The sequence below is a fragment of the Chelonus insularis genome, unplaced genomic scaffold, assembly GCF_013357705.1.
Source record: "Chelonus insularis isolate UGA/USDA-ARS -01 unplaced genomic scaffold, ASM1335770v1 contig_135_pilon, whole genome shotgun sequence".
Lineage (NCBI taxonomy): Eukaryota > Metazoa > Arthropoda > Insecta > Hymenoptera > Braconidae > Chelonus > Chelonus insularis.
This window is the reverse complement of record NW_023276376.1, coordinates 2298831-2324241: the sequence shown is the minus strand read 5'-3', so window position 1 is coordinate 2324241 and position 25411 is coordinate 2298831. Positions and strand designations below refer to the sequence as shown.

At 30.3% G+C, this 25411-nt stretch overlaps 7 protein-coding genes across 7 annotated transcripts; all 7 read left to right on the top strand.

Moving 5' to 3' along the window:
- Positions 1-59: 59 nt before the first annotated feature.
- On the top strand, positions 60-3647 carry LOC118074467 (uncharacterized). The gene is made up of 2 exons (XM_035095681.1): positions 60-161; positions 1407-3647. The coding sequence occupies exons 1-2, from the start codon at positions 141-143 to the stop codon at positions 3480-3482; spliced, it is 2097 nt and encodes a 698-aa protein (XP_034951572.1). The 5' UTR covers positions 60-140; the 3' UTR covers positions 3483-3647.
- A 647-nt stretch (positions 3648-4294) lies between these two features.
- On the top strand, positions 4295-10295 carry LOC118074446 (transcription factor mef2A-like). The gene is made up of 3 exons (XM_035095657.1): positions 4295-4327; positions 6404-6845; positions 7089-10295. The coding sequence occupies exons 1-3, from the start codon at positions 4295-4297 to the stop codon at positions 10169-10171; spliced, it is 3558 nt and encodes a 1185-aa protein (XP_034951548.1). The 3' UTR covers positions 10172-10295.
- Positions 10296-13772: 3477 nt separating this feature from the next.
- LOC118074471 (tol-Pal system protein TolA-like) lies at positions 13773-15501 on the top strand. The gene is made up of 4 exons (XM_035095687.1): positions 13773-13803; positions 13910-14143; positions 14283-14479; positions 15096-15501. The coding sequence occupies exons 1-4, from the start codon at positions 13786-13788 to the stop codon at positions 15427-15429; spliced, it is 783 nt and encodes a 260-aa protein (XP_034951578.1). The 5' UTR covers positions 13773-13785; the 3' UTR covers positions 15430-15501.
- Positions 15502-16729: 1228 nt separating this feature from the next.
- On the top strand, positions 16730-17618 carry LOC118074445 (uncharacterized). Its single transcript, XM_035095656.1, has 3 exons — positions 16730-16812; positions 16885-17168; positions 17245-17618. Exons 1-3 carry the CDS (start codon positions 16730-16732, stop codon positions 17616-17618), a joined length of 741 nt encoding a protein of 246 aa, XP_034951547.1.
- Positions 17619-18686: 1068 nt separating this feature from the next.
- Positions 18687-20028, top strand: LOC118074442 (uncharacterized). The gene is made up of 3 exons (XM_035095652.1): positions 18687-18745; positions 19108-19531; positions 19721-20028. The coding sequence occupies exons 1-3, from the start codon at positions 18722-18724 to the stop codon at positions 20026-20028; spliced, it is 756 nt and encodes a 251-aa protein (XP_034951543.1). The 5' UTR covers positions 18687-18721.
- Positions 20029-21769: 1741 nt separating this feature from the next.
- On the top strand, positions 21770-22673 carry LOC118074472 (mantle protein-like). The gene is made up of 4 exons (XM_035095688.1): positions 21770-21793; positions 21910-22027; positions 22295-22464; positions 22551-22673. The coding sequence occupies exons 1-4, from the start codon at positions 21782-21784 to the stop codon at positions 22671-22673; spliced, it is 423 nt and encodes a 140-aa protein (XP_034951579.1). The 5' UTR covers positions 21770-21781.
- A 1514-nt stretch (positions 22674-24187) lies between these two features.
- Positions 24188-24904, top strand: LOC118074441 (mantle protein-like). The gene is made up of 3 exons (XM_035095651.1): positions 24188-24264; positions 24355-24645; positions 24761-24904. Exons 1-3 carry the CDS (start codon positions 24253-24255, stop codon positions 24902-24904), a joined length of 447 nt encoding a protein of 148 aa, XP_034951542.1. The 5' UTR covers positions 24188-24252.
- Positions 24905-25411: the final 507 nt, after the last annotated feature.

The window sequence follows — 25411 nt, the reverse complement described above, 5'->3', positions numbered from 1 at the left end:
TACTCGCACGGAGAGCGAGGGCATATAAGGTGGGATGCTGTGGCCTCGACTTCATCAGTACCAAACTCACTCGACCTGTTCATCGAAACGAAAGACATTAAAAGTATCGAAGACATTGTGAACATCTGATAGGCATTAAGATGAAATCCACTTGGATATATGTAAGTACTTATTACACTTCTCTTCACTCGTTAATGAGATAATAGAAATAATTTTATACTTTTCAATCTTTGTGACGGAGACAATTAAAAAAAAAATTAGTTCAAGAGAGTAATTTATTACACAAACCCATTTTTTCTAGTGATCTACATTGTGTATCTTTTATCAAAATCACATTATCAAATGAAATGTCTTATTGTGCTATAATCAGGTTATCGAGTTTTATTGATTCTTTATTATAAAAATTAGTTCACGAATTGTTTCCGTGAATCGATAATTGTAATTACAGAGAAAGTGTTTCCGATTTTCCAATCACGCAAGATTACTTTGTCGACACGTTAAAGGTGGCAGATGCTCTTATGAGATCTAGTGAAAGTTAAAAAAATCACTTTATGGTTTGATCAACGAGATGTGAATTTTTTGGTGTGTTTACTTACTTGAAAAATATAAATTTTATTTTTTTATGTAGCTTAGTTGTTTATGGATGTTCATAAGCTTTTAAGTTTAAAATTATAGGGATGTATTGTTTCATTTTTCATTTCTTTCATCTACTGATGAAAGAAAGCGGTGAAAACCCAATATATACAAAATTTCTAAAATAATAATGATTTTATCCAATTGTGTAGTTGAGGTTTTGATAATATTTTTAGAGCGTTTTCTTTGAAAAGAATTTATTAAAAGATCAGGTTAAGAAAAAAAGAGAAACATAAATAGAAAGAAGTACCGGTGAAAGTAACATCTTGATATGAATTCTCCAGATAAATGTTCAATGATCTCGAAAACTGGTGTCTGAGTGAATGTTTCATCATTATAACAAGGCTACCTTGATTTTCCTGTTTTACTTGACCTTACTTGACCATGATCACTCTTTTCTATATTTTAAAAACGTATGATTTATAGATTCTTAATAGTAATAAAGTAGACTTGAAATTAATCAGAAGTATTTTTTACTATAGACCAGAATTAATCAAAAAAATTAATTTGCTAATATACTTTCGAAAATGTGATAAATGCATATTTATAAAGTAACAATTAATATTTTTAATTAGTACTGATAAAAAATAAACATCCTATTATGAATGGAAAAATTGCTTCATTAAAGATCAAAGAGTCATCGAAATACTTTTAATTAAATAACACGACTATTAAAGTTATATTTCACTATTTTTTATATGAAATAAATAAATAAATTAATCATTTGATGTGTCAAGGCAACCACATTTTAATAATAATATTTGTTTTTTCAGCTTCTGCTTATTGTAACAGCTCTCGCCAAAAGCGAAGAATCATTATCAGTTGACCAGGAATCTGAAGGTTCAGAGAAAAAATCAATACCCAACCATCGAGACGAATATGCAGATGAGGAGGATTCAAGTGACAAGGAGTTATTTATTCTCCCTCCTATAATTGCCATAGATGTAGGAAGTTTGGAAAACAATACATCACCACAAGAAAAATCCAAACGTACAATTGAAGGGAGTTTAGGAAATGGATACTTACAAAATAGTTTATTTGATGGAAAGTATAAATATTTTTTCCCTGGGAGTCAAACAGGAAACACAGTCACTATTGAAGAATCAATAAGTCCATTCGAACCACAAACGATAATAGAAACTGAAAAACCAGTTACAGAAAAATCTGCCAATGGTGCTAATCATCAATTATATCCATCAAAGCCCCAAATGAATGTAGTAAATCAGCCGGTTGCTCAACCGTGGACAGCTCCTTTTCCACGAAATCAACCAATATTTGGTCAACGAACGAAACTACGCAAATATACACCTTCAGATTATTCTCAGAGATACACAACGACAATAAAATCAAACATAGCTTACACAACAGTAAGACCAGACTTTAATAATCAAAACCAAAATGATTTCACGACTGTAAATTCTGTCTATTCGAATCAATATTCAGACTACTCAACCACACCAACATATAATAGTGAATATGTGGCAGGATTAAATCCACCCGGATCGTCTTTTGAGACCCTTACAACACCTAACCCTCTATCTGATGACCCATCATTATTTAATATTCCTCGTTACACAGTAGAAAATGGCATTAAATATGAGAATAAGATCGTTTGGAAGTATCCTGATGGAAGGATTGCAAACCCTCCTGCTACTTCATACATAAATTCGTACAGTCAATATTCAGGACCACAACAGACTAAAATTAATCACCAATCTACATTCCAAAGCTCTTCAAATCCATCTAATTCGCCAAATCTCCGTTATCCTGCTGAAAATTATCGACCAACTTCAGGATTTAAAAATACTGCGTATCAGGATAATAAAAATACAAGATATCCTATTGATCAGAAACAGAATATTTACTCACAAAAACCAGCACAATTTCCTATGGATCAAGGAACATTTTCTGCTCGTCCAGGAGGCAATTCTCAATCTTCAGCTTTTGATTTATCTTATCAAGCTAATTATGGGTTTAGACAAAGAGATAATGTTAAAGGACCGAACAGATTTCAAGAAAATCGTTTATCTGTACCTAAATATTCTGTTAATAGTCCTAATCCTGAGTACACTTTTCCACCAGTTACTCAAGCTGAAACTACACCAACACCAAATACATTTGCTCAAAAAACTCAACTAACTCCAGAAACTCTTTCTAAATATTCACCACAAGCTCAAAAATATCTAACAAAAGTATTGAATAGTCAAAAAAATAAACAAGCCAATGGAAATACTGAATCATTTATTGAGAAGAACTATGAAAGTCTATTAAATTATAATCCTTCTATTTCACAGTATATCAAAGACCCTTCATCTATTCTTCATGCTACTCCAACATTCATTCAAGCTGGTGACTCGTTGGTACCTGTAATTATCCTGAGACTGGATGGAGCACGTCCAGTTACTCCTCAACCTACACCAAATATTAATTTAAAAGCATTGCTTCAACAATATCTCACTCAGTACGTCGGAAAGGCTGCAGGCCAAAATGTAAATTACAATCAAGACGATCAATCGAAATTTAGTCCAATTGAGGATTTAACTTATCTCACGCAAGCTTTGAAACGATTCTCTCCAAGTGCTAAGAATAATAATGCTAATAGTAATCACAACAGGAATTTAAATATTCAAAGTATTGCTAATCTTCCACTTGAGTATGAAACTGTCCAGTATAATAGCCAGAAGACAAGTTATGACACTTTAACGAGCACAGAAAATCAATTTAGTTCAGATAATCCAACAAGATTTAAATATCCTGGTTTGAAACCAAAACTAAAACCGAAGGTGAAAAGTGTACAGATCATCGAAGATCAGCCATCGTCAGATTACAAGGAACCATCTCAGGAGTAATTAAATTTTTTCTTCAACCAGGAACTGGCAGGAAAAATTCAAGTGCCATTGGAGTAACAATTTTACGTAAATATCCAAACAATAGTATGAGCTTGAATAAATTGTTTGATATCACTTTTATTATAATATTTAATTATCATGGGAGATGTGCAATATAAACAAATAAAACTGAGATACCTTTTCTCTTTATGTATTTTTCTGATAATGATTTATATTTCTTTAGATAGTTAAAAATGTACATTTAAAATTACTTGAAAATTTTAGATTAATAAGCACCAAATCTCGACACTTCAGAAAGGTACCTTTATATCATAGAATGTAATTTTTTTATTATTCTTTTTAATTATGTTGAATTTTTTATGTTTTGTATTTTAATAAATAAAGCTGTTGCACAAAAATTTCCTGAATTTTTTAATATTAAAATTTGTATCATAAATTGTTTTTAAATTTTATATATTCAAAAACAATTTATATTATTGTCATAAAATATAAATTAATTCATCGCAGCTTTCTATGCTATTTAATAGTTACATTATCTAATTTATTCATATTTCTTTTGTACCTTTTTATTTCTCAATATTCTTCTAGCAAGAATTTTAATTCTTTATGTCAACATAAATAAACATGTAGAAAAGTACATTAAACAATAGTTATATTCCAAATCCATTATTTCATTGTTCATTGAATGACAAAGTCAATGAAATATAAATTACTGAAGTAATTAAAATATACTCTGAAGCAATGTTAATAACAGCTGTGGAAGAATTTCATGTTTTCACAAGTGAATCTCGATACTATCGCAAAATTCAACGATGCTTAGAGCAATTAGGAACAATGCATTAAATGTAAGTATACTCAAGCAAGCAGCACGCGTTCGCAGTGATAAATTCTCGTACGCAATTCTCCCTCTGTAGATGCATCGCACGGCTCGTCTCCGAGTAGTTTATAATTCGAATATACGAATATCTGTGTGTTTTAGAGCGAATAGATTCCTATTACATTGCGAAAGTAATGACCATCAATTACGTATTTCTTGTCAAGTGGTAGCTAAAACTATTTTCAAAGTTTAATTTTTTTATTGCAAATAATTATTTCTCTAATCTATTAAATTAATTATTGATTTATAGACCGCGGTTTTTTTATAGTTTCCTTATTTTAATCATGAACAACAATCAGTCAAGTTAATGATCTAGTCAGCTTTTATAATTTAATATTATTAAAGAGAATGCTCTTCTTCTCATTTCCAGCCTTTTGTCTATTTTATTTCAAAGAAAATCAATAATTTCTATCTGCAACAGATTTTTTTCCAAACTAAATCGATTGATGATCAAACTAGACTTTGCTCAGGTTCAAAATCACTAGCTATAGTATTTTGCGGTTTTAAATCGAGAGTTATTAAATAAAAAAAAGATCTTACTAAGTTATTGGATTTTTGTATTGGATATTGCGGGATTTCATATAGTGCTTAAAGTTAACGATAAAGTGAAATTCATTGGGCAACTGCGAGAGTAGTTTTCTATCGGACGTCAGGGGTTCTGGTAGGTGATTTTCATAATAGCAGGAATCTGAACATCCTTCTCATATTACGGACAAGACTTTTCCAACAGCAGTCGCGTGTCTTGAATGAAAGTATCTTTAGTAAAGGACTATACGATAATATTTAGAACGATATTTTTCACTTGGTTGCCGGAGTGTATAAAGAAAATCGCGCATTTACTATGTGGCTCAGTTCTCGCGACGGAGTGAATCTCGAAGGATCGTCTTTCGTTTCTTAGAATTATTTTGGCATGTATATCACAAGTTTTGTGAAGTCTGTTTAAACAATTATAATTAAACCTAGGCTCACCGGCCAGTATTACGGTGTCTAGAATGATGTTATATTATGTAAGTAAATATTTCGAATTGGTAAACTATCAAAAGTGTTGTCAAGTGAAATTTATATTAAAGCTTATCACCAATTGCTCAGTCTGCTAGTGGAAATAAACAACAATATTTGATCTTTTTCTAAACAACTGAATTTCTATCGAACATATTTCAAGATTAATGGAAAAACGAGTAAAATTTTACTTACAATAATAAAAAATATTTTTTTATGTCATTTGGATTCCTGAATTAAAATGACAAGAATTGCATTTTTTGTTTCCCTCCAAAATTAATAAAATCTTTAAAACTGTTTATAATATTGGAATATCACATTTTAGTAAAATAGAGGGATAAAAAATCATCCAGGAGTATTAATAAATTCTTATTTTATTGTTCAAAAGCTTTTCCCATTCTTCTAGTTGTTAGAATAATTTTGATAAACTACATAAAATATTCTGAAAGCAGTTAAAATATATCTTCTTGATGCGTTACTTATACATTCAGGATTGATTTCTAACAATCTGAGAAAATTTCATCTGATTAATAATTGAAATGTTTCAAAAGTTTCTAATTGAACATAAAATTTCTACTTATTTAAAAACAATATCTTTTGAAAATTAGGAATTGTCTTTATTTTTTATATTATATATAAGAATAGAACATCAATGAAAACTCTAGAAAAGAGATCAGTTTTAAATTTATATAGACTCGTATAATATTTGTCAATCACTATCTAAGGTTAATTTGAAATGCGTAAGAAAGTCTACGTAGTTTTGGTCTCGTGAGCATTTAGATCTTATTCGTGCACATACGAATGTTCCACTTGTTACTTTTTTACTTTTCCACTTAGTTTTTCTTTTCTAGGTCATCCCCTTATATTAACTTTCGTTTGATTGAATCTCTTAAATTTTTGGGTTTGTTCCCTTTTATTTAAGTACAAAATTTTTTCTCGTTCAACAATTTCTAATCCATTAGATACACTACACTGTTTTAAGATTAAGTGTGTATATGCTTGATCATAAAAGAATCATTCTTTACGCTTGACTACAATTTTTCAGATAATCCTGTTATTACTTTACTGGCCGTGCGTGAGAAGTGCTGAGACAAATCATGACATCGATCAAGTTGCTGTTGCTTCATATGCTTTATCATCAGTGTCCAAAATTACGAATCATGATATAGATCGTACTTTATTATCACCATCATCAAAATTCAATCATAGTACCATCCACTATGAAAATTCAAATGGATTTGTTCCAATTTTATCAGACACTAACCATAATCCAGTGATAGTTGGACCTCCAAGAAATGAACGAAGTTTTTCTACAGAAAATTATGAAAAACATTTCTCCAATGATTTTAAGCTTGTTCTGAATAATTCTAATCCAGATGCAAATCGAAGGTTAGACTCCCAAGATGATCAGAAAGAATTTGAGATTTTAAAAGTTAACGAAAAAATTCCAGCAGTAGCAAACTACCACGATTTTTACGAAAATCTACGTAAGAATAGAGAAAATAATGACGACAATCATAATCATCGTTATAATTATCATCAGAATCATCCAAGTAGTGTTCTTAACAATCAAAAATTAAGTTATTATAGAACAAAAGAAAGAATGAAACAAATTGAAGAGTATTTAAATCATAATAATGACAATAATAATAACAATAATGAAAATTATCCTGTTCATACAAATGTGAAAAGTACGAAAAAGAAAACAAATTCTCATATTCACACTCAAGAAAAACCACAGAATATTTATCAATATGGAGCAGCTGATTATGATGCATATGCTAAAAATAATTGGAATACTCAAGCTGTGGATGCACAACAAAATCAACATCAAAAACCAGTAGTAGTACAACCAAGTGATTATAAAGTCAATGTAAACTACAATCCGCAACCGACATTCAAAGTTACTACACTGAGCCCACCTTCTTACAAATCTGCTCATAAATATGAAAGAAATCTATCGGAAGATCGATACGACCGAAGTGAGGATTATTCTGATGAGAACACAGATTACTACGAAATTACAGAGCGATCGAGAAAACTTCATAAAAGTAGAAGAAAACCTTACTCTGATAGTTCAAGGAAGTTACCCAAAGAACATCGTGTCCCTGACGATTTAGTTAGAACAAAATCGCATCGAAATCGAGGGAAACCAAGCTATTGGAATGAGGAGGACCACTCAAGTCAGGAAGAAAATTCTGGAGAAGCTACTAAAGAAACTCAATACCGAGATAAAGGAAATGGAAAAAAAGAAAATCAAAAAGAGAAATCCAATTCTTGGAGTCAAATTGGTCCGAATGTTGAATTTTCTCCATCCAATGCTTATGAGTTAAGTCAAATAGATAAACCAGACGTTTTAGTTCCTGTTAACTTTAAACTTGTCCCTGTAACTAATTTTGACCACAACACAGCAATAGGAAATAGTCAAGGATTTGATGTATCTAACACAGGGGCGTCAAACTTTGTTCCCTCAGGATCAATTGTGAGTACTGCTTCTCCTCTCGTAAGCAGTGGTCCACCGATTATGATGCAAACGACACCAGCAACTCCTATAAAAAATGGTTATGTTTATTCTACAGTTTCTGATATCGTTGTAGGCCAAAATTCATTCCAGACTCCTATACAAACACTTTTACTTCCTCAAAGTAATAGTAAATATAATTCAAACGTTAAAACATACATTCAAAGTACAGCAACACCCATCTACGTTAATCCAACGATGCAATCATTAACGACGATGCAAAGTACTGGAACATCAAAACCTCACGTAGTAGCTCCTCAAGTCACCGGACCACAATTATTCTATCCTTCTTCAACTGTACAACCTATTTATCACACTCCTGCTTCTCCTACGAATTATAACATCATGATTAATCCTCACAGTATGCATGGACAAAATATACCCACACAATCTCCAACTAACAATCACGGAAATGTCCCTTCATATTCTGGAGAGAACCAGAAAAAAAATACTTTCTCTGGATCACACGGTCATTTAATAGCATCTGCTAGTTACTCAGTAGGTCATGGAGATCAATCCCAAAACTCAAATGCCAATAATAATAACAACCATAACAGCAACAATCGGTATTATGTACCAGTGAATAATTTAAACACTAATGTACCTGCTGCACCTCAAGCTAATGCACAAGTATTGAGGCCTCAAATGCAAACAAACGTGTATCCAGTTTATAAAAATGAAAACATAGGATCGAGAATTAAAACTTATTTACCACATATCGTGCCTGGTTTCATTCAAGCGACACCAGTTCCTGCAGTAAGCATGATTAATTATGGTCAACCTCAAGGTCAACAGTATACTAATGTGGGAAATAATATTCTTGAAAATACATGGAAGCAACTACAGCAACTTCAAGCAAATGAGCAACAAAAATATCAAAATCTACATACGTATCCTGGTCGAGATCATACTGGTAGTCCAAGTAGTAATCATGAACATGCTATTAATGTGATTCAAGCCAATGATAAAGGTCAATTACCAGTGGTGGGCATGCAGAATATTGAAATTATGAATCCGAATTTAACTCCAGTTGCTGCTCAAGTGATTCCTCAATTTCCTACTGCTGTTGTGACTACACCAATTCCAATCATAAGCACTCCAGGAGGATTTATAGCAACAGGGCCAGTTGTGACTCCGACACCAGTAGAGCCAAATACCGTTCAAAATTATGTCGATTCTTTAACACATATTGGCACGAAAGCTACCGGACAGCATTCAGGAGCTGATAGTTTTGTATATAATCCCATGAATTTTGTACCGAATATGGAGTTAATCAAAAGTCAAACGATACTCAATGGAAAAATTCAAGAACCTCTTCCTCCATCTCTAAACTTAGTACCAATTGTACCTGGAGGAAAATTTTATAAACATGATCATGCTGCTCAGTCGGACTTGATTACTAAACCAAAACTTAGTTCTGATTTGGAAAAGTATGCTGAAGAAATGTTTAAAGAATCAATTAGAACTATTTATAATACACATAAATGGAATACTGATAGAAAAGTTAAAAATTTGACGTTTGCTGACGGTGTAGACTATGGAAAGTTGAAAAAAGATTTAGAAAAACTTAGAGCAGCAATGGCTAACACCAAATATGGAAAAGAAGTACTTGAAGCTCATCATTCAGAAACACAATTCCGTACTGCTGATCCGCTAAGATCGAAGAGACCTGGGTTATCAGTTGCAGCACTTGAACATCTATTCAAGAATGACTTTAAACCTTCTTCAGATTCTCATTTATTACAGAGACCATCAGAGATCAAAATCAATGATTTTTTAACACCACCAGAAGTTAATTCTTTTGTTGCTGGTAATTCATTTATTGACAAATCGAAAAAGAAGAAAAAACGAACCAAAGCACGACCACATTCGCGTCCAAGCTCTCATAATTCACGACCAAATAATTTAGAAACTTCTGCAAGCCATGTGACTTTCCATCGTCGACCTCATCACACTCGAAATGTTAATGGTGATTATCGTGGAAAAGAAAACAAATTTGATAATTATCCGACCTTTACTACTTCCTCTCCTGACTTCACTGTTTTTCAGCTTCCAAAAAACCATCATACGTCAAAGAGTGATTACATCGACTTCAACCTCCCTCGCACGCACAATTTCTTAGGGTGGCTTATGAAAGCAAAGCAGTTGCCTCCAGGAGCAGCAGAGAGTATTGCAAATAATTACAATGAAAATGATTATCCATATTATTTTGACGAAAATCGTCGGATTTATCAAAGGCAACCACCACCAATGCCGCCTGTTCCTGTGTCTTATTTTCAATACTATCGCTGAAAAATTAGGTTGTTATCTGAAATAAATCAAAATTATCCGCTTGCTCCTACCAAAGTGTGAGAATGGAGTTTTTTTACTAACTTAAATTAAGTATCTAATGTTTAATTCTCTAATTAAGATTATTGTTGTGGGCGTTATGACTGATATTACAGTTCATTTATAAGCTATAAGAATATTTGTATAGGATATGTTTGAATAATTTTGTAAAATGTAAATAAATACATAAATTGATTTGTGTTATTATTTATACCCACTTATATGTAATTACTATTATTTTGTTTGTAAAAAAATTTTAATATGCATTATTATTTGTTAAACATGATTATTATTTTTTTGTTACGATAATATTTAAAACCCATTTATTTATACATTCACAATAATAGAAATATATATTTTCTTATACTGATATCTGGGAGTTCAATGCCTTCAATTATTTATATGATTACAAAAAAATTAATAAAAAACACGACAATAAAATAACTAGAAATGTAACGCATCAATGCAAACGGAAATCTCAATCTTATGGATCTGAATTACTCTTTCTTTGGTTATTTTTTATCATCTTTAGAAAAGAGAAGTCCACTTCACTGTTCTGCTCTACTGACTAAGGAATATAAAAGATCAGAACACAGTTCGAATATATTTAGTAATAATCCATCATTAACATGGAAACAATGGGTATCACGAGGGTACTCAGTTTATTTTTCTTAGTTCAAATAGCGGTAGGAAGTAATAATACATCATCAATTGAGCTGACAACTAGTTATAATTCATCAGAAAGGTCACCTAAGGCATTATTATCACCATATCGACGTGTTGTGTCTCCAATTTATAACAAACCAGTGTCTTATATGAAATCTAATTTTCCTTTATGGCAAAATAGTGTGAGAAGTGATTTAAATAGTCCATATAGACATTATGAGAGTACGCTAAATCATCATGCAACTCGTTCTACTCCTATGATGTTGAACGTTGATCCATATTATTCACATATTTCTCATGAGGGCTTAAAAAATATGTATGCTCCTCGAAAACAATATTACGGAAATGCATTTGATGCTAGTGGATATAAAATTGTATCAGATAATCCAATGGCTTCTTTTCTTTATAAAAAGCCTGTGGTGAATGAAGACTATCCAAAGCTCTTCTCACCTTCCACGAATTACTTCAATTCACCAAGTATTTCTTATCCAGTTACTCCAAAAACACAACCTGAGACTGCAAATTTCTCTCAATTACATACCAGAGCAGTACAAAGAAATACTTTTACTGATCAATACTCGAAAACTCATCCTGATATCAAATCATACTCGGTATCTCCTACATTTTCTCCTGGTTTGATAAGTCCTGGGGGCTTTAAACCGATTAATTCTCCTCAGCTTCAAAGTAATCCACAAGTTTCTGAACATGTTCGAGTTTTCAACACTGAACCTAAGACGATCTACTCAACAAGTTTTAATAATCCTGGCACAGTAGCATCTGTTGAAAATTTCCATGCTTATTCTACCACTTTAAATGCTCCACACCACAGCTATCAAAATCCTCAAAAGAAAATAAGTGGAAATTATCAACCACTCTCATCTCAACCGCAACTATTATTTCATGGACCTGCCATGCAGCAACCTTCTTACCATTCGCAACCACTTGAAAGAATCAGAAGTGATGTTGAAGTGATTGATAAACCAAACGGTCCAGTTGCGGATGACGAAAGCAGTGATGAAAACCATAATGATGAATCTTATGAAGAAGGTCGTAACTTTATTTTCTAAATAATAATTTTCTTTTAGACAATTACTTACTGAAATAATAAATATTTAATAAAATATTTTTTGTATACAGGTTTCAAAATATTTAAACCAAACTCTTTTGGCAGCAGTGAGTCATATGAATATAATCCTTCAACATCTTTCAATAACAAAGCTAACAAACAGAAAGATTTTAACTCTCCTTTCTTTGCATCCTATGACAAAGGATTTGGAAAATACTCGTCGAAAATAACACCTGAGCAATCAAGTGTATCAAACTCAAAACCAGTAGAGAAACCAGAAAAATACGGATCTTCATTTACATATAATAGTCAACCAACAAAACATGTTTATGAACACCATGATCCTGAAAATTATTCATCATCTCATGAAAGTTATGAACACCAAGATGGAAGTGATAATCATTATAGAAAAGCGTTAAAAACTAAAAAAAATGACGAAGAAGAGACAGAAGAAGGAAATTATAGAAGTGATGAAAGTCTACCTCATCACACGAGTTATCGTCATGACTTTACGGATGAATTTGTAGATGCTTATAGAAGGGAAGTTCCAAGTAATGGTAAGATAACAGTCGATTCAATCTATTGATATTAAAAGTCTGAATGCAATTAAAAAATTTTTTAATTTCCAGATTATTCGCATGTTAAAGAAGTACCAGAAATTGATGAAGCTGAGTATAAATCAAAGATTGTATCAATTAGTGAAAAAAAACCTGTAAAAATCATCAATAGAAGTCATGAAATCAAACAGAGTCAGCCAACTAAACAACCGTACGTCTATTCACCAACAGTAAAATCCTATGATTTTGCAGAATCAAGTGGTGAAGACGAGTAAGACAATTTTATTTATTTTAATTAGAGTATTAGTTGATCGTGTTACAAGTGGACAATATTTCGTAATACAGTTTCAATCCGTTCAATCAAATATATCACTCTATTCTAAAGACTGGCAATATTTAATGCTCTTGGAAATAATTATTCAATAAAAAATTTAATACATAATTTATAATAAATAAAAAGATTGAGATTGTATTATGTTTGTTAAGATATAAATGAATTTAATTAAACTGAACAAATTATAATTATATAGGGAAACTGTTCAATTGATGGCGAAAACACCCTTTGGTCACAAACTTCCCAGACAGAAATCACAAACAAGTGGTTCTAATAGAAGTAATGAAGCATCACCAAAACAAGCTGAGGAACCCGTGAAGAAAAGAAAAACTTCGGAAAGACCAACAAAAAGAGAACGATCACAATAGTATAAACTATTAAACTAAATTAATAACATTATCAATACAATTCTAAATATTATTTATGATGTAGTTGAATTACATACAATTGTATAGTAATTATGAAGTATTAAGTATTATGGAAAATTAAATAACTTAAATAAATATAAAATAAATTCATGATTTAATTGATTCGAAATAACTACTAGACAATTAATTATTCATTTCATAATGTTAAAATTATTTACTGTTAATTTTTTTTTTAATTATTAGAAATGTATGAAGGAATGATTATTGAAAAATTGATTCTGAAACAATTTCCGGATCCCCTGGTTAAGTTTCCAATTTCATCTTGTCTCCGCTATGTAATCAAACTTAGGGAATGGATCAAGCAACTCTACGAAGATTGGATGTCCACGCTATCACCCAATCGTCATTATAAATCAGAAACCTATAATTTGGTATAAGTAACGACTATTTTTACAATAATTTAATAGTTTTAATTAATTTTGCTATTATTTGAACTACGTAAGATGTTCTATGTTTCGGGGAACAAGTATATATACTTTGAGTTGACACACGTTCTACATCAGTACAACCATCGTCCTTCAAACAAGATGAAGTTTGTACTTTGGGTAAAGTTTAGTTATTTTCAAATTTTCTATTAATTTTCTTTCAACAGTTTTCCCTGCAGTTTTATTAAAAAAATTTAATTATTAACTTTTGCTATTTATTGTACAGATTATTGTAATTTTTGCTGTGGCGTCAGCTAAAGCTGATGATTCTGAAAAAACAAAAAAGGAGAAAAGAGGAGTGACACTATTTGGTGGTCCAGGATTTGATACTGTTGGAGTTCTTCCGGTTTTTGGTTCACCATGGATTTCAGGTATAGGTTCAGTGTGGCCTGCTCAAATATCATCAGATGTTGCTTTAAGTCAAATTCAAGCTCAAGCAACGCATGATGTAGCACTTCAAGTATGTAATTAATGAGAAATTTTATTTTTATTTTATTAAAAAAGATTGAATTTATGTTTTCGAAATAGTAATAAAAATTTAATTTTTCCTGAATAAATGAATGATTCTCTCTTTTAAATTTTGAAAATTATTCTTCAAGGCATTAAAGGATCCTGCACCTGGAACTCCCAGCATTGCTTATCCTCCAGAAGTTATTCGAGCAGTTCAACAAGCAAAGGACGCTAATCATAACGTTCTTGTAGCTCAACATCGAGTTGCAGAGGCAAAACAAGCTGCAATTATTCAACAAAAAATTGCTTTAGCGAAAGAGGCATCTGCAAGAGAAGCAGCACAAAGGTAACTGATTCATTGGACTGTATTTCATTAATAATCTTAAATAAATCTATACCATTTGACATCATAAAAGATAATTATGAATAGATCTTTGACGTTTGACAAAAAAGTTCTTTTTATAATATAGGTAGTATACAAAATAAAAGAATTATCATAAAATAGACATACTAATGAGAGTCAAATTGTAAATAACAACATAGCAAAATAAATGAAAATAAATGACCCAATTTGTTGAATGACAGATTGAAATTACGTTTAAGATAATTAAAAATTTTTCACACAATTACTTTTATCGCTCAAGAATTTAATTTAATTATTCTCGAAGTGACTTCAAATATTTTATCTAATTATTTAAACCACAGAATCTTGAAATTTAATTAATTATTTAAAACGTGTATACTTGGATTTGACTTCTACAATTCGTTATTGATATAAATTATTAATTATTAATCAAGGAAACCCGTTATTAACTAATAATACAAATATTGTTATATTTTTCATTTTATGCTTGAATGGCATTTGAATTTATTTATTAATTTTTGTTATTTAAAAAAAAAACTTTTAAAATGATAATAAAAATGGTAATAAGATAAATTCTAATTTTTGTTTCATTTAACAGATCTGAAGCTATTGCAGCTCAAGCTCAAGCAGAAGCTCGAGCAAGTGCTCAGCAACTTGTAGCTCTTCAACAGCGATTAGCTACTTTAAAAGACGTCGTCGCAGCTGCTCAGAGGGTCGCTGCAGCTCGAGAAGCTGCTGCAGCTGCAGCCATTCAAAAAAATGCTTCCGACACAGCAGCGGAATTACGAAAACAAGAAGTAGATAAACAGATCTCTCAAAGTGAAAAAGATGCTAAAATTCGAGATATAGTGGCTGCTAAAGAAAATGCGATAGCTAATGCTGTTCATCATGCTGCTGCTTCAAAACCTGTGGCTTATCAACCTTGGGGATAATTCTGATTCAATGAATTTATATCAATATAATTAGTACTTGATAAAATTAGAAATAGAAAAAATGATAATTGGTGGTGGTTAAATTCTTGAAGATATTTTATTCATTATTATAATAATTAATAAAATATTGATAAAAAATCCGAATTCATGTTTTATAATATTAAATAAAAGAGCTGTATTCATGGAAAAAACTATTCCTGCTTGTAATAAAAAATACAAAAACGCAATTTGCTAATGCATTATGAATCAAGAATGTCTGTAGATACGAGTAATTTATCTCTACTACTAAAAGTGATAGTTCTTCGGTATTGATTAAATCGTTTAATCGATCAACCTTTCTTGCGTCAAATACTTTCATCGATGCATTTTTTGGTTTCTTTCTTGTTTGAGTATTTTTTCATCATAGTAGCCTCACCTTATCTATTTGCTCTCCTTTCCTTAAGAGCTGTACATCGTGTAACTACTCTCACTGTGAGATCTTTTTTCAACAACTCTCAATATCATCGATGTAGTGATTTCTCGTTGATCGTCAACTTAAATTACAATCATAAACAGAGTATAAACGGTTTCACTTGAGTAACTTTTGCTTTCTTGATGAACCTTAAATGTTTCTTTTGTTAATTACTGTTATAAAGCAACTCATTAAGATAATTGATAAAAAAAATTACAGATTTTGCGATCAAAATAATATAAACAAATAAACATATAAATGGTTGAAAAAAAAGATTTCTAAAACAAAACTTTTTTCTACTTCCTTTTGTCTATTCATATGTGAAGTATGTCACTACATTCAACATCATCGCATGTCGCTGAAATTTAATTCACACCAGAAAAATACTTGTTTGCCCAGATCTTCACGACACCAGTCATATATGAGAAGGGGGAGAAAGCATATACTATAAAAACGACAGCATGATCAGTAGTAATAAGTAGTATAAACTTACAAAGTTGCGGTTTCACATCTAAACTGTTCATATCTTATTACAATTTTGAAATGTTGAATTTTGTAAGTTCAATGGAGCGAATAACCCTAATCAATTTATGAATTAATCAATTAAAGATACAATTGTTACATTAATAATCGTTGATGGTTTCGAAAAAAAAAACATTCACAGTATAATTGTTTTTCTAAAAAACGAATTGATTCGAGTTAATGATGGCAATAATTATTAAATACAAAAATAAAAAAACATATATATATATATATAAACTTTTTTTGATGGAACGATTTACTTTCTTTTCAGTAAAATTAAAACTATTATTTTTAATTGCAGTATTATGTTACCTTGTATTTTTCTAGATGTTCATTAGCAGTTTATTTACAACAACAGTAGTAGTTGCCAGTTATGGATCAGAACAAATTGTATCCAATCATTTTCAAGGGTAAGCTTTCTACTTATTAATTGTTCTAATATGTGTTGATTCAACAAATAACTATTCACTTATTTTTTTCAGTGAACCCTATGAACATGACACTTACAACTTAAAAAATCTTGATGGAGATAGCTATTCAGAAATCCATGAATTCACGCCACCAAAAATTGACTCTTTCAGTCATTACAATAGATTTTCTGACTACTCTAATTTTGATAATGCAGATTCGTCATTACACAGCCATTCAAGCTTCGTTTCTGAAAACGATTGGGGCCAACATCATCACTATTCTGATCAAGCAGTACCAATTAGCCAGCACATTGAAGTGACAAAATCTATAGCAGTTCCTGTTGTCAAGAATATTGGTAATTGAAATATTGATGAACCACCTTTCTGTATTCTGTAGTAATTTACTGACTACAATATTGAATGTATCCACAGGCACGCCTGTAGCACACCCATATGCTATACCAGTGCCACATCCAATGGCTATACCAGTACCGCAACCCTATCCAGTTCACGTTCCCATAGGACACCCTGTAGCAATTCCGATTATAAAAACTGTAGCAGTACCAGTTGAAAAGAAAGTCCCTTATACTATTGAGAGAATAATTCCTGTACCAGTGGAGAAGCCCGTGCCTGTAGCTGTTGAGAAACATATACCGGTTCCTGTTGAAAAACCCTATCCAATTCACATTCCTGTTTATAAGCATATTTACCACAAACACGGCCCTGGACTTAAGGATGGTCATGGTCACGGTCATGGTCACAGTCGTAGTCATGCTCGCGTATATCGTCACAACCATAAAGTGTAACGCAGTTGTTAAATAATTAACTAGTAGCTAAATATTTATCAGATATTTTTAATGAAATGAGTCGAAGATTCATTATTATTTTTGTTATTGCTCAAATTTTTTATCTTATTTATTCAATTCAAGATGATTCTAGATAGCATTAATTTTGTTGTGTATTTGACATACAAGTAGTATACGACAAATTGCATTATGATTTATGTATTATAAAATATTTTGTAATTTAGATTTTTTGAATGCTGTATGCCAATAGACTCTAAGTTGTTGTTGAATTTTTATATAAACCGTTACTGTATGTAAATTTCATTTCTACTTCTAGTAGAATATTAGCAGTATTCATAATTTTTCTACTAATGTTTACAAGTGCATTCACCTTTGTCATGTAATAAAATCATTTATAATATTTTCTTGTATAAAAATAGTCTGTCTTTGTTTAAAATACATTAATAAATCACTTTTAAGGCTTGAAGATAATCATATGAAACAGGAAATGATCAGTTGGATATAAAGAAAGGCCATTATGTTTATTCTTAATATGACAGTTATAATTCTCAATTAATAAGAGAATCATAATAAGAGCAACTCGTTATGCTCTCTAAACACATCTCTAATAAATTTTCTAATAAAACCCACGTTGTGGATGTAGAGTAAAAATATATGCAATAAAATATAGTCATAAATAATTCGCATTTTTTTCTTAAGGAAATAAGCAAATGTCTTGGGGCTCATGGTGAAGGTTGAACGTACAGAAGAAATGTGAATGTAATCAAATAAAACAAAATTTCGCACATCTATTTATCAGTTGATTCTTCCTTTCTCCTTAATTTCTTATAACTATGGTTTGACTAATAGAGATTGTAGAATTATACGATTCCCCATTAATAGTTTAGACTCCATATGTAGATTGCTCATTGGACAATAATATCTGAGAAAAATAAGCAAAAGAGAAAAACTATTGCACCTCCAACGCACTCAAATTGAATTGAGCTGAGAGTGAACGATAGTCAACATTAGTGAAAGGCGAAGGAGTATATTAAGCCGGGAAATTTCAGAAGATGTATCAGTTATCGTAAAACCTTTCCCTGTAAAGTTTAATATTCATCATTATGTATTTTACCATTCGCGATTTTGTGAGTAAAATTTGAAAGCTGTTTTGAAAATAAATTTATTACCACATTTTTGAGAAATTAAATCAAATAATTGTAAGCTAGCAAAATCTCTCACAATAATACTGGTTATTATAAAATTATTAAAAATAATTGTCTCTGGTTAGTTCATATCTGTTCAAGATATTTCATGACATTAATTGGTTAAAAATGATGACGTCTTAAAAAATTAAAAAAAATTATTTTATTGTACTATAAAATTACTTTATATTGAGTAATAAATTGAAATAAGTGTTGGTGAGAGATTTAAAGCTAATTTGTAGTTCATAAATGCATACATAAAAAACTTTCACATTATTTACAAATAAAAAACTTTTGTCTTATAGGTATTGATTGTTTCCATTATATCAGGAACATGTGCTGCACCAATTACCGTCTTATTTACTGATCAATATGGCCGCCACTTTGCAATGCCATTTTATGGTCAACAGACACCGATAGAACGATCAGATAATTTACAAGCTCAAGCCACAGAATACAACAGTGGTAGCTATGGTCATCAGTATGAGGGTGGCTTCGAACCCTCTTCAGGTCACATAGGGGGAGATCATCAAGATTACTCGACCTACAAGGCTTTTGACCACGCTTCACATGAAGATAATAGTCAACTACACGAAGATTTTGATCATGGCAATCAGGAAGGACTCCATGGAGATGGGTTCAGTGGTGATAATCATGTTCACTCAGTTCCTGTTTCTGAACATGTTGAAGTCACGAAACCCGTCGCTGTTCCCGTGTACAAGGAAATTGGTAAGATTTAATCAAATACTAGATAATTTAAACTTTCTTTCATAAATAAAAAGAATTCTCCATTAACTATTTTGCTTCTTCATGACTAAGATAAAAAAAAATAGCTAACTCTTTAAAAGTAAATCTTAAAAAAATCAGCAAGATTTATCTCAGAATATATTAATGAAATTTTTTTAAATCTTGTTTCAGGTTATCCAGTATCACATCCAGTGAAAATTCATATTCCTCATCCGGTAGCAGTGAGCGTTCCTCAACCCTATCCAGTTGCAGTTCCAGTTTCTCAACCAGTACCTATTCAAATTATTAAAACTGTAGCAGTTCCGGTAGAGAAGAAAGTACCATATCCTGTTGAAAAACACATCCCAGTTCCAATCGAAAAACCAGTACCCATCACTATTGAACGTCATATTCCTGTTCCTGTTGAAAAACCATATCCTATCAAGGTCCCTGTCCATAAAACAATCCATCATCATTCTAAATCACACCATGGACGTTAAGAGCTTGTTAAGTCATGCCACTTAGTTAGAATGAAAATGAAAATGCATAGATAATTTGTATATATATTTCTATGTTATATTATGTTGTTGTTGATTTTTTATTTTTATGAATAAATAAAATTTGTTATCCCAGAATTTATCATTGTTTTATTCTTTTTTGCATCATGCTTTGTTTTGTTCTTTTTTTCGTTTGTATGCTTTTTTCAAGTGAAAGTACCTTCTTTCTGAAAGTTATTTAAAATTTTTTATTTTTATTATTATCATTATGAACACCTTAAGTTAATACTTGTATAATACATTAATAATAAAAAGAATTAATGATTTTTAAAGTATATACAAATTGCTTACAAAGTTATTAAATTCTTTTGAAAATATTTTGATTCATGACTTCATGAATTGAAGAAATGATTTATGTAGCAATGAATTGACTGAGTATCTGAGAGTCAAAAAATAATTAAGCAATCAAAAAAAAATTATAAAAAGTAAATAAATATATGATTGAAAAGTCTGAAGGGGAATGAGATGCATAAGTAAAAATAATGATTTGCAAAGTGTACGCCCGATTTTACTTTTCTTGCATCTAGACATTCTAATTATTTTCAACAATTTCTATCCAAGATCTTGCTAATAAAAATATGACATAAGACAAAAAACTAATATGAAAAATCAGTTATAAAGTCGAACAGTCCAATAAATCATTAAAAATTTATCTAACTCATATTCTCCTTATGAAACTATATTCTTCATAACTTTGCTTCAAGATTATGGCAATTGAAAGATATTGTTTAAGTCACTGAGAAAAGGCGGAAAGAGAAGAAGAAATAGATCTTGGGCGAAAGTTAAGACCGCAATCACATTGACTGCTCTCCAATTTCCTTTCGGAAGTGGCGGAAGAATGAAAGGATCAGGGTATTGTACTTCGACGGTATCAGAGATCTACCTTTCTAATCATTCTTTGCGGAAAAAGAATATTAATATTGCCATAAGTTTGAGTTTAGCCATTTTTTTGAACAACATTCAATGAAGTTTTCATGCATAAGAAATTATAAATCTGCTATGTATGACATTGTGAAAAATACTTATAATGAACTCTTTATTATATGTTTCTTTGATGTACTTTATATATATATATATAATTATAGTCGAATATTTAATAAAATGTAGATTTCAATGAATTATAAAATAGAAAATTAGTATAATCTTAATATTAATAAGCTAATAATGGCTTATTTATTTACACGAAAAAAGATATTATTAGCAAGATCAACTCATTTCATTAAATAAATCTTTTTCTTAGGTAATAATTATTTTTTCATATTCTTAGTGTACTATATGAAATTATATAAAATAGTATTTATTGTTAATTGATTAGTAAAATTGGTCGAAGAATCATCATGTTACGATCTTATTGAAAATATTGTCTGATCTTGATATCTCATTAGTGGTCAAATGCACTTGAGTCGTAACTTCCGGAACATTAAGAGTAATTTAGTAATTACAACTGAGTTGTGGTAAAAAACGATGGGAAATTGTTCGCATACTGCTTGATTCTCCCACGAATTATTATTCCATACAATTCTGATAGAACTTGGAGAAGATTATACTGCCGGCATTTTGTAAAGACCGTTGTTTAAGGGGGCGAAAGTATAGTGTAAGTTGTCAGTGAAAGGTGACGGAATGATTGGAAGTATATAAGCTAGAATTTCAAATCGCAATAGTCACTTATCTTTTGCACTTCATCAAGTCCTTTACCATGAACTTTGCTGTAAGATAACAATACTTTATCTTTCTACCTTTCCGGATTTTCTAATTTTTGTTTTTTCATAAACACGTTTTCCCCAAACGAGCTTTTATTCTAATATATATTTTCATGATTTACAGATTTGGATTTTACTTTTTGTGGCGATTTCACAAACGACAGCTAGTGATTATGAAGAAACTCATACAACATATGAAGAAAAAATCAAACAAGTGGAGGTACCAGTATACAAAAAATATGGTGAGTTAATGAATTTAATTGCAATAATTACAATGCTGATTTATATGAAAAACTCTGTACAATATACATTTTCAATGGTACTATAAAAAATTATGCTACTTAAGATATGCCGTACTAACAAATCATTATAATAGAAAGCTTCTTGTCGTTACAAAAATCAAAACAACATTGATGATATAATTAATATCCCTCCATTCAAAATGAAAAATAGAACGACAGAATACAAAAGAAAAAATTCTAATAATTTTATTATTTGCAACATTGCAGAAATACCAATACCACATCCAGTACCAATCAAGGTTCCCCAAGAAATAAAAATTCCAATTCCACAGCCATATCAAGTACCAATACAAATTCCTCACCCCTATCCTGTCGAAGTAGTCAAACACGTCGAAGTTCCCGTGGAAAAACCTGAGCCTTATCTTGTCGAAAAGAAGGTAAAGTTATTTTCATAATTGAAATTTATTATTTGCTTTAAGAAAAAGAGTGTCAATAATTAAAATTTGTTATTGATTAATTTCAGGTGCCTTTCATTGTGGAAAAGCCATATCCTATCTATGTCGATAAAAAGTTTCCCATCCCTGTTAACAAGCCATACCCAGTATATGTTCCCATCTACAAACACGTGTTTCATCACAAACATTAATATGCATAGTGATGAAAAAACAAAGTAATAGCAATAATAATAATTTATAAATTTTAATAATTGTTAATTCTCATATTGTTTTGTTATTGTTATTGTCATTAATCGATAGATTAATATGTTATATTGTGATTGAACTGATATTATTTAATAAAAGTTTGATATAAAAATTTGTATAATTTGATTAATGATAGTTTTTATTTTTTATTTTATTTTCATATAACTAATTTTATTTATAAGCACTTTCACGTTCTTACCGGACTACAATCTTGATTAGAATATGCTAACTGCAATTCTAACCTGGTTCAAGGAGCATAAAGATGCAGTTAAGTAATGGTTATTCAAGGTTTTAGAGGGCATTCGCCTCTGCAGCCTTCAACTTCAATCTTCACATTAACCATTTTTTTCTATTTTCTATTACAATCACAACTCTTACTTTAACATTTATCAAGATTGCAATGCAGTTCATTGAGTTTTTTTAGCCATTCGCACTGATATTAATTTAATGCTAATCAAAACTTCAGTTCTGGATAGAAAGTTTCAGAATCTATCCTACTTTCTTTGCAATCAATTGATGATTAAATGACATAAATCATTAATTACTTGAGATCTTTACTGAATTGTTCTTATCAAGATTATGGCATGATATGTTAAATTAGTATAAAATTCAACTTCGTAATAAAAAAAATAGTTTTTGCAATAAAAGTAATTAAATATTAAAAGATCAAAACTTTCGTTAATCTAATTCTCATTATTTTTGAGCAAAAGAAAATAGTAAGTGTTATTAATGATTTATTGTTGTAATAAAAAATTTCTAAATGTGTTTAATTTAATGAAAAAAATATATTAAATAAGTAATTATTTTCAATTTTAGACTTTTAGTTTCTACAACTATTATTAAATATTATTGTGCAATCATAAGCAATATAGACTTTTTATTTTAATCTAAATTCATCATTATAAATGATGACTGTTTTCATTTTCAAACTGCAAACACTTTTCACTAACATTTAGATAATATTTTGTTTGATTGACAGTATAAATATTCAATCAATGAATTTTAATATCTAAACAGTTTATCAAATGCCTACTGCTCGAATTTCTGCAACATCTGGGCACGGATTGTTAGGTAGCGAAAATTAGGTCATAGGTTTCTCAGAGATCTCTAGAAATTTTACAGGATTCGTTTGTTTTTTCTCGGCTCATTAGTCTTATGTTTTATAAAAGTAACATTCACTCGACACTTTAAACTTTTGCAAAAATGTACTTTGAAAATACGAAAAAAATATAAAAATTTTTAGATAAATTTAAATATTTATCTCACTGAAACGTAAGTGCGACTTTCAGTAAATTTAATTTCATGATAAATAATTACTCCAAGACACTTTGTCAGATGTCGAGTTCAACTATTGGAACAAGAGAATGGCAGAATTGTTAGAAATAAAGAGAAGGGAGAAAGTAGCGTGAGGATATAAATACTTGACCATGACTTTGATACATGAAACAGTTGCACTAAAGTCCGACTAACGTAGACATCGCAATTATTACTTAATTATTAAAATTGTTCATAATCGACAAAATCATGAAACTTATTGTAAGTTCAATTTTGAAAAAAATTTTTAAATATTTGTTTCGAATTTGATTCATGAATTGGAATATAATAAGTTGTAATTAAAATTTTCAGTACTTACAGATAACTGCTTTAATGGTGATAACAGTATCAGCTTCATCAGATCTTAAAGCCGAACAATCAACATTTCATCAGCATCCAAAAGTTTTTCAAGTTCCAATTTACAAAAAATATGCAATATCAATTCCACATCCAATTCCAGTGTCTGTTCCTCAACATATTAAAGTCCCAATACCACAGCCTTATCAAGTACATGTGCCAATTCCTCACCCTGTGCCGGTGGAAGTAGTGAAACACGTAGAAATTCCAGTAGAAAAGCCAGAACCTGTCGTAATAGAAAAAAAGGTAGTTAAATATTTTTTCATATAAATTTATTGTAAGTAATTATCATTTGAATTAATATTAATGTTAGCATATATTTTTTTACATCATTTATTTTTATATAATTTGTTTCCAACAGGTTCCCTACATTGTGGAGAAACCTTATGCGGTAACTGTTGAAAAACATTTTCCTGTTCCAATACCAAAACCTTATCCAGTCCATGTACCAGTTTATAAACATGTGTTTCATCACCAGAGTAAATCTCATGGGCATGAACCTTAGTACAGGCTTTGATGTTATTTTATTCTTATATTTGGAGAAGTCATTGTACCAAAAACTTTCTTATTGGTTAACTTTTAATTATTGTATTATGAGTAATATTAAGTTTTTATAACTTGTACATAGTATATTTTGTATGTTTTTAGTATTTTATACTTCTCAATAAACATAATATATTTTATTATAAAATCGATTATTTTTTTTATGTACAACATAGCCATTAATTGAACAGTTTTTGAAAAGAAAGTCAGGATTGTTTATTTCAAAAAGAGAAAAAAACCATTGAAAAGTTTATAAATTAACTATTTTTGATAATGATAAGCTTTCATAGAAACTTGTAAGAGAAATTGTCTCATTCGTATGTAACTTAATTTTTATTAAGAGTAAGCTAGCATGTACTGTTTTACGCAAGGGAAATCTGAGTTAATTATTTTCATTTAACATTAATTCTGACTCTTGTAGTCCTCTGGTGACTTGTTTTAGTTGTCCTAGCACGTATGACATTATTTT